At 39.7% G+C, this 10,207-nt stretch overlaps 1 protein-coding gene across 1 annotated transcript; it reads left to right on the forward strand.

Moving 5' to 3' along the window:
• Window positions 1–61: 61 nt before the first annotated feature.
• On the forward strand, window positions 62–4,215 carry LOC117438503 (transmembrane protein 45B-like; the record flags this gene model as incomplete). The annotated part of the gene is made up of 3 exons (XM_034073994.1): window positions 62–188; window positions 2,268–2,413; window positions 4,164–4,215. Coding segments are annotated over 3 exons (325 nt in total), but the record flags the coding sequence as incomplete, so codon positions are not given.
• Between the last annotated feature and the right edge of the window lie 5,992 nt (window positions 4,216–10,207).

Here is a 10,207-nt window from a genome sequence, read left to right on the forward strand (position 1 = left end):
GTTTTCTCTTTTGCTACCATCTTTCATGGGAGAGCCATGCTGGATGTTTCATGTTCATCAGTTCACCTCTGTTTGCTATCTTTGGAGCTTGCTGTTTGCATATTTCTGGAATTTTCTTCCGTGGCAGTATTGTGCTAGAGATGCTTCGTACAAGCCTTTGCATATTACAAGGCAGCTGGTTCTGGCAGGTAGGTCTCTTTTCTGCCTTAGGAACTTCTTCTTTCACCAAAATTAGTGATTTAGCCCTTCGGAGATGTTTCATAGGGGATGTAATACTCCTTTTAAACACAGACCGAAAAGGACTCATAGAAAACAATGCCCTCTTAATGTCCCTTTAAAGAGATAAAAGTATTCTTTGTATCAATTTTACAGAAGAAGAAGCAGAAGCCATTTTACTTCTTGTGCATTTTATCAGTAAAAAAGCTAAGGAGGTTTTCTTGAGCTCTCCCTTGTTCACTGACCATTCTTTCTGACCCCTATAATATCCCACTCCAAATCCAAAGCCAAATGGCAGTGTTTTTAGAGCCAGGCAATATATACTGTTTATGAAGACTATCTCCAGTCAGCTGCTGGAGCAGTGAATAGATGCCCAGCGGGGTACTGGATGAGTGGAACAATGCGCTCATTGACATTGCCCAGCTCAAAAGATATTTAAGCTCCCAATCTGTATTAAAAAACTGGGTGATGCAAAGACTCCTTCTTTTCCAGGGCTCTGGAAACTGAGCAGAATTAAAACCAGCTGAAACTGTGATATTTCGAGATGTGGCTCCCAAAAGGACTCTTCAAAATGCAGCTTCCATGCCCTCACTTGCTTGTGATTCTATCTAGTTAACAGATATTTGATAGTGACCCTGTCTCTACTGTCAGACAAGAGAAAGAATTTAATGAATCGCTGTGATCTCATAACAAAGAAATAGGAGTGCTAGTGCTGATGTGTGTTTCATCTTACAGTGGAGAACTGAGGTCACTCCAGAGGTTTTTCTTTCCAGCATGTCTAGACTGGCTTTCCTTTTTTATATGCTGGCCAGACATGATGAAAAAAAAAATGTTTGCTGTTTCTTAGGAGAACTGGATACTCAGCACCAATCAAATACCTAAATACTTGCTCTGGCAAGAAGACAGACCTCCTCAACAGCAGTATTTTTCTATAAGTGAACTCAAGAACCTGGTGCTGAAGCACTTTGTGGTTTTTTTTCTTGTTTGTACACTTTTTTTTGTGATTTAAGAAGCTTTACATAAGAGGAATTAGACACAACCATTTATTCTTTGCTGTCTGTCCAGTCTAATTTTAGAGCAATTCAGACAATGTGTTTTTTGTTTAAAGTGAAAAATTGAAGAACTAAAATACGAGCAATTTAAAGTGTGGCTTTTTTCACACCCGCAGGAGACTTCAATCATATGTGTGACTGAAAACCATGCTGGCTGCAGCATGACAGATTTGTAAAAAGTAAAGGGACCTTCTGCATCACTAACTCCCTCGTTCATTGAATTATCTGCATGGAAATGCAAAATGCACTCATTCCATCCTCCTTCCTCTTCTCTTCCCAGGTCCTAAATTCTCAGCTGAACTGCTGAGCCATGACTCTGAAGAGTATTAGTCAGTACAGGGACTAGTGCTTGCCATGCAGACCCTTGTGTAGCCACAGGATTCCTAGCTTCCCACCTTATGCATTAATATAAATTTGATCTTTTCCAACTCTGAATATACAAATTAGCTATGTATTTCACATGGCCTTATAGCCTTGGGTGACGGCTCAATTTTGAGTAATTTCAAAACTGACCTTTTCACTGGATGGCCTAGAAGAAATAGACTTATGTTCACCTTTATTTATTAATTTATTATTCATCTTCAGAACCATGTAGCACATTCCCAGACACTTGGGAAGAAGTGAGTCATGCAAACGGCTGGTAGGTTTTCTTGTTATTGATGTGTTTGTAGTTCAGACCACACAAGGCTGAGCACTGGCCCTTTCATACAGTACATAGCTGTGATTGTTGTGGGAACTTTTTGGGCAGGGTCTTTAATTCTCTGGGCAAGAGCAGGGGTTTCCTGGGACAGGCTCTGCATCTTCAAAGGCACTTCTGCACAGAACTGTGTAAAATAATCCATTGCATTCGAGTATGACTGCAAAATAGTTTTTAATTATAACCACGTCAGCACTTATTAAAAAAGAAATGTCTGCCTTGTGATAGGTAGCATAAAACATGATACAGCAAAGATACACACATCAGATGACTTTTGCTAAATATCTGTTATTTTATTACAGATTGGCTTTGTGCTTTATCCTCCAAATGGGAGGCCAGAGTGGAATCAAATGGATCATACCAATATGATGTTCCTGACCATGTGCTATTGCTGGCATTATGCCTTTGCTTTTCTTATACTTGCAGTCAATTATACAATCGTCAACTGGTAAGTTATTTGAAATACTAAAACTTTGGAAACTTGTCTATTTAGTCTAGCAGAAACTTAATTTTAGAAATGTCTCACTGACAAATCAAGTTTTCTACAAAGTAATTAATTGTCTTGCAAGGTAAAATAAAAATAGGTATTGCTAATCAATGAAGACAACATGACTCACTGCTTCAGTAGAAAGGGGAAAATATTCATGAAGCATAGCTCTGAAAGGATAATGCTTCTCACTTAAAAGGAGCTCTTTCTTAATGTGTTCCATATATGTAAGTGCATATGAAGTCAGAAGTAGGAGAAGTCTTTTTCCTACAGCATCTTCTCTCCCAGTGGTCATCTCTAATTCCAAGTGACTTAGTCAGCAGCTTCATGACTTTGAAGATTATTGGACAGGTTTCATTGCTAGCAATTCCTGTGATCAGACCTGATTTCTTTTCCACTAGCCAGTTTCATCCCCCCATTTCTAAAGTTAGCCTTTTTTCTCGTGTTAATGCTGATAAAATTACAACCACAGTGTTAAATTAGTTATGAAAATGAGCCTGATTCTGCTATGTGTGATCACCTGCCTGCAGGACTTTACCAAGCCTTTGCCTGCACTGTTCTAAACATGCTTCTCACCCCTCGGTTTACCTTTACCATCCTAATAGCCCTGTGTTATCAGGCTTTGGTCACATGCAGTTCTTGCAGTCTTGCGAGAACTGAGAAGCCAGTTCTTTTTGGATCTTTTGTCTGAAAGGCACTGGCATTCAAGGCTGAGTAACTGGTTTGTTGTGTGAAGGATGGCAACTATAGAGTAGGTGACAGCAATCCTACATCCCTTCTGATGATGGAAATGGCAGCTGCTGCAGCATGTCTTACAAACAGTATGTTCAGGTAGTATCATTAAAGGTAGCACATACTAATGTCATGGTACATGTTTGTTTTATTTAAGTTGTCACTCATGCTAACATACAGCTATTTACAACCAAGGCCTGTGGTTGAATACTGCCCAGATTCTGCTTGAAAGCAGAAGCCATCTTTACAATGTCTTCACAGTGTCCCACTACAAGTCTTCATACACCAGTCACCCTAACTCCCTGATGAGGTGCAGGAGTTAAACAGTTTTTAACCATATAAAAATGGCCAGATAAGCCTTTGAGTTTGTCCTGGTTTCAGCAGTAGCAGTCATTTGTTTCTCCTTAGTAGCTGGTGCAGTGCTGTGTTTTGACTTTCGGCCTGGGAACAGTGCTGATAACACCAATGTTTTCAGTTGTTGCTAGGTCATGTTTACTCTGACCAAGGACTTTGTGAGTCTCTTGCTCTGTCAGGGAGGAGGGGAAACCAGGAGGAAGCAGAGACAGGACACCTGACCCAAACTAGCCAAGGGGTATTCCATACCACAGCACGTCATGCTCACTATGTAAACTGGGGGTAGTTACCTGGAAGGGCTAGATCAATGTTCAGTCAGACTAGGTATCAGTCAGCGGGTGGTGAGCAGTTGTATTCTCTTCCCTTGTTATTTCTCATTATTATTATTGGTGGCAGCAGTGGTGGTTTGTGTTATACCTTAGTTACTGGACTGCTCTTATCTGAACCCATGGGAGTTACGTTCTTTCAATTCTCACCCCCATCCCTCCAGGAGCAGGGGGAGGAAAGGGGGGGGGGGAGGTGTGTGTGTGAAAGAGCAGGCTGTGTGTTTTTTTTCTGCGTTGCCAGTTGGGCTTAAACCACGACAGAGTTACTATTGACAGCTCTCATTTTTTGTTGTTTTCAGGGCAGTTCGTTCAAAGGTTAAACAGTCCCAGTCCATGAAATGGGATTACTGAAGACATCTGAACGAGATCAGGAATCAGAAGATGAAATTTAGTATGAATATGGCTTGACTAGTTTACCTGCTCCACCATTAGGCTAACTGATACCTCATTTATGGAATTTTTCAACATCTTATTCATTCTTTACTACAACTTGCTATGCAAATATCATCCACGAGTACTGTCTACATCTGCACAGTTACATCTTTATTTGTGGGGGTAAGCTTTGTATTGATTTGCAGCAGTTGCACTAGTACCTAGCTTACCACATGCTTCAAAGAAAACCAGACTAATATTAGACAGACTGGAACTGATAAGGTGGCATGATGAAGTCTGTGTGTTTGCCTCCTTAATAGCTAAGTAAAATGCTTTCTGGCTGCTGCTGAATGGACCCAAGTTTCCATAGTTAGGGTGTTCAAGTAAGTATGTTTGTTGCTCTGCAAGTAACTGTGCATAATAACTCTACAGACCTGGAAGGAGTAGTACAAGATGAAAAATCAGAGTTTTGCAGCTGTTTTATGTAACACTCCTGTGTCTGCTTGTGGCTTTATGCTGAAGATAGTCTGTTGAAAAGCAGAGGTGCTCTCTCCTGTTGAAAAGAGAGGTGCTCTCCCCCATGCTTGCTATTGTTTGGGATGTGCTCCAACCTCAACAAAAGGGAAATAACAGATACGGCAAAAGTCATCAGAAGATGATGTTGCATGTAAGCACACTGCCTCTAAAGGGCAGACTTTCGAATCATCACTCTCTCTCTAATATGTCTTTTCAAAAGACTGCCATGGGCAGCTTGTGGTACAGCAGCACTTACACTTTGTTTTCTGAAGGATTGAGAATGGAATTTATGCTGGTGGCCAGTGGCCATTTTACACATGCATCAGTGATAGGTGGTCATGGTAAGATGGTCATTCTGGAAAACAGACTCTTCCCTTTAAAACTCCTTCTAAAGATACTATTTTCTTATTATTTTCCGAAACAGGCTAATGTAGGACAACAAAATTCTGTTCAAGTAATGCCTGTTCATCAGGTTTGGTGCTGTGAAAGTGTGTTTCTTTTATTATTCAAATGTTTCCAGATGCTCCTAAGGGAACGCAGAGCTGAACTCTAATAGATGAATGAGATTTGTAGGATCTGGTCCCTCCACTTTTCAGCTTCCTTTAAATTTTTTCAGTGTGAACCAGAAAAATTAGTAGCATAGAATTACTAATTGCAGTGAGAAGGTTGCTTAATTTAGGTAATAATATAGTTTGTAGCTCAAACGGATCTCAGGACTCAGAGAAAAAAAGGAAAGAAAAATTAAAGGCTTTTTCTAAAGCTGTTTAACCTTCAATACAACATAAACATTCACTTCATTTTAAAGATCTGCCTTTTATCTCCCATTTTTCAAGGAGTACCTTCCTTAGCTGCATATGCTATTAATGCTGAATTTTAGACTGCCAGATTTATCAATGTGTTTCTGAAATCAGTGGTGCTATTTATTTTGAAGGACATCTTCAGAAAGTGCTTTGTTTCTCATATGCAGGAGCAATACAAGTTTCTTCACTGCTCTTCTTGATAAATATATTTGATACTGTGCAAATATTAAGGTGCTGTATCTCTAAAATAAAGGGATAGCCTCAGAAGAAAAGCATAATAAACGGAGCTTTCTTAGAACATTTAGAAGACTTCAGTTGGTAATTCTTTAGATTATTTTAGATATTTGCCAAGTATTGTGAAATGACACTTGTAATCAGTGTCAAATTGTCCACATGAACCTATTTTGGAAAGCAAGAATAGTTGGCTTACAGGCATTTCTACATTTACAAATGTAAAATGGGAAACTGCAGTTTGCTAAGCAAAGATCACCACTTTTCTTAATAATTGTTGTCCTTTTCTAAGTACCTTTCTCTGAAGGGTCTTGGAGATTGTGGTGAACTTTAAGGAAGCCCATCTCAGGACACTCTTGTAAGCTAGGTTTTGGTATGGCATTTTTGTAGCTCCATGTCTCAGCTTTACAGTGATCTCACTATAAACTCTGAATTCTTTTTTACTCCACTCTGCAAATCTAAGACTTCAGTTTCATTGCTGTGGCTCCATTAAAACTGGATTTTCTGTTGGCATAAGCAAGAGGGAAGATCCGTGGCTTTGCTGAGGAGCTTATCTGTTAATTGCAGCAGGGATACGCTGGCAAAATACAGTGTGTTATTACACCCAACTATAATCTTACCTTCATTATACCACATTATTCTTGTTTGTAAATTGTTGGGACTATTGTAAAGGGCAGATTTTTTTCTGGTTAGAATGCTTGGGGTACAAAGCTTCTGCAGTGCTGTGAAGACGATGGTTATGTACCAAAGAGAACTTGGGAATTATTACAGAAGTCTGTTGTGATAAGCCAAAATCAGTTAACAAAGTGAGCCTCGTGGGATTCAGTGATCTGAGTGAACATGGAGAGTGCTCAGCAAACTCCTTTTGAAAAAACTGCTTTTTCAGAAACAAGAAGTGCCAGTACTTGAATGTCATGGCCAGAAGAGTGGCTGCCTGACACGGTTCCCTTGTGACTGCCTCAGCCTGGTGGTTCTGGCTCTGTCTGTATTTAAATTCAGCAGTGGCTGCAGGGGTGTGCATTTTCTTTGCAGAAAACATGAGCAGGACTCTCAGCCTCCTGAGAGGTATCACTTTTGTCTCCCTGCTGTGAATCTCCCATAAACGATCGGACAACTGAACAAATAAGGCCATCAGACGCATCTGCTGGTTTTGGTGCAACCATGCTTTACAAAGATGCTTTTGAAGAAGCTCATCCTGGAGTCTAATGCAGTCTGTGACACAGAACTGTAGGGCAGGCTTCTTACAAAAACTCTCTTTGCATTGAGGAAAGTGGTATTGCATTATTAAGCTTGAAGAAATGCAAGGAAAAACAAATCCTGAAGCCTCAAATAAATGGTAGTCTCTTGGATTTTACTTGTAATGCTCTTGTGCCTGCTATATTTTTGGTGCCACAAAGGAAAGAAACACCCCCGTTTCATGGTGGGTTTTTGCTACACAGAACACTTCACCCATTCTTCTCAAGCACTGTTCAAAAGAGATGCTCAGGGACAGTAAGGTAACTATTACAAGTTAGAAGGTACAACATTCAGCATTTCACTGGCAACAGATTTTTCTTGAGTTGAATGAGTGAAGTCGGACAAGTTTACAGACACCACTCAGAAAAAAAGTAGCTGCTCTCAAGAAAATTGACATTATTGTGAAATATTGGTGCTTTTGAAAAACTGCATGGTAGTTTATAATAGACAAGATATGCCTATAATATTATTTAAATAAAATTGATTTATTCATATAAGATGTCTGTCATGTTTCAGGGAAAAAATATATGCATTTATAGGTTATGATAGACGTATTACTCTCATAGCCAGAGAACTGTTGCAGTCAAATTCAGGAAAGGTCAGTGCTGCCTTGTCAAAATCCCTTGATTCTGTTATTTATTCATAATTTACAACACAGTTGAAAGTAACTCTTCTTGAGGTCTGGGGAGTACAATCCGTGAAAGTCAAATGCTGTGGAAAAAGGAGGACCCAGATCTGGACCTGGTCTCCTGTATCATACATAATGGAGCAGCCAGCAACCGAGTAAACAGAACTGCATGAATGGATCTTTCTGTTTTGGCAAGCTTTATAATAGGAATATTTATGATTTTATTTGACTTTGCTCCCTTTTTCTTTTAAAGAAAAAAACACTTTTTTTTCTGCTGTAAGGTGAAAATGCATTCTGAAAGAAAAAACTGACATACTTCAAGAAATGTTGGCAATTACAGATTTTGTCATTTTCATATTTTTCACCAGTTTCTAAAATTAAGACTAGGGGCCATACCTGACAAAAAGTAGCAAATAAATTTGTCCACTCTCAGACTGCATTTTAGGGATAAATTCATTAAACTTTATAGTTCTGTGGGCTTGATACCACTTTGCTACATATTTGACAGAGAGTGTTTTTTAGAATGGGATGCACTTACCTGTGTGTAAGAAACTTGTCTAGGGCCAAGTAAGGGATAGAAAGTCAGCACTTCCCAATTTCCCATTTTATCTGGTTGTTCACAAATCTGAAAGAGCCGCATAAGACTTCTGAAAAACTATCAGTCAAAAACTTTTAAAACTAGAAGTAGCTTTAAGTAAACCAATTTGGGAATTAACCAGTTTGCATTAGAAAGTCAAATGTACCAATGTCACTGTACACCCTCTGGCTATCTCCAGCCACACTGCCAGTGTGACTGCTTACTGTCATGGTAAACCTTGAAAATCTGGTGACAAGATACATGCCCCATCCCTTTCAGGCAATTATGTAAAATGCACATTTTTGCATTGGCTCTGGGTGAGACAGATTAACTTCAGTGTGTGGCAGAAGCTTGGCTCACAATGGGAAGGTGTTTCTGCCTGTGTGGATGACTCAGGACCTCATGGTTACATTGGTATTGGGGTGAGGCATGGAGTGAGTCCCTCATGCACCATATGGGGAGTCTGGTCTTGGAACAGTACTGCCTGAGCTCAGGAAGTTCACTCAGTGTTGTCAGTGGGCTGCAAAGAAGTCAGAAGCCCAAACGAAAGGGTGCTGAAACCACCCCCTGGACAAAAAGGGAAGAAGATGTCCTGGGGGAAAAAAGAGAATCTCCAAGGTGGCAGCATAAAGGCAAGGCTGCTCTTGCAGTTCCTGGGCCCATGACAACAACACTGGCATTTTAATCTGGATCAAGAGAGCACTTTGGATCTTAGCTGCTCATCCTAACTTAAATGTCCAGGTTTGCATCATGGAGTGGAGTCAGAGCATGGGATCCAGAGTTCCTTCACAGGAAATGAAGTTCAGTGGTGGTGTCCAGCATTGATCCTTGTTTGCTTCAAGCACTAACGGGGATCTGCATCCCTGGACAAAACTAGAGTTTCAAAATGTGTGGAATGTTTGTGCTGTACAGGTATACTCCTTTGGCACCACTGATGCATAAGGTGAGGAGTTTGGTTAGCAGAAGGGAAGGGAACCTGTTTAAGTTTTATCATGATGGTTAAACATGACTTTCTCTCATTTATGCTACCTGCGTGTCTGGAAAGCTCAGTAAGTGTGATATTTGTTTTATATTGTGTAAATAACCTTTTTTTTTCCCTTGCATCTAAACCTAGCTTGAACTAAGAGTAAATTTGAAGCAAGGAATTTCAATCCTAGAGGCTCATTCACCCTTAAAACTGAGGCACACCAGCACTTAGGTGTATCTGGTACCTTAACATCCTCCTTCCACATGTTTCAGTTCCTCTGAACTAAAACAGTTGGGGTAGGAATTACTAGTACAGAAGTTGGTGGAAGAAAACAGAAGAATTTTTTATCCAAAAAGCTCTTTAGCATGTGCTGTAGCATAAAGAAGCCTGACCAAGGACTGAGCAACACACAGCATCTGTGAAAAGGGAGAAAGGCAACTGGAAAACTGCTGGGCACTTGCTTTTAAGATCTATTCTGGGTAAAATATGTGCTTGCTCAAAATATGCGGAAGTAAAAAGCCTAATATTTGTCCAGTAAGGCATATTTGTTGTCAGATGAATTTTTCAGAATAGTAATTTCTAACACTTTTCCTGTGTAGTTGTTACAGTTCACTGATTTCTGTATTTGATACACTTCTTAGAATGAAAATGCATTTAAAAAGTAGTTTAAAAAACATTATCTAAATACTAAAGAATACTTCAGTTTGATTCAGAAGGAGAGCTCTTGCTTATAGATCACTACCATTTAATGGCAAAATATTCTTCAGGGGATGGTACCTTAGAGGTCACAGTAAGACATGAAATTGGAAAATAAATGGTTTCATCTACATACCAGACAGTGCCTCCCCGAGGAGAAGAAAGAAAAAATGGAAAATACACTGCAGATCTATATAAATGAATAGCAATTAAGAAAATAGAAAACATTCCCAGCACTCTTTGACTATGGGAGGGAAAGCTGCATTCATGGCCTACAGCATTCCAATCTGCCTTCAGTGTTACTTATCAGGGACAAGGTT

The sequence above is a fragment of the Melopsittacus undulatus genome, unplaced genomic scaffold, assembly GCF_012275295.1.
Source record: "Melopsittacus undulatus isolate bMelUnd1 unplaced genomic scaffold, bMelUnd1.mat.Z mat_scaffold_412_arrow_ctg1, whole genome shotgun sequence".
In the NCBI taxonomy this organism is placed as follows: domain Eukaryota; kingdom Metazoa; phylum Chordata; class Aves; order Psittaciformes; family Psittaculidae; genus Melopsittacus; species Melopsittacus undulatus.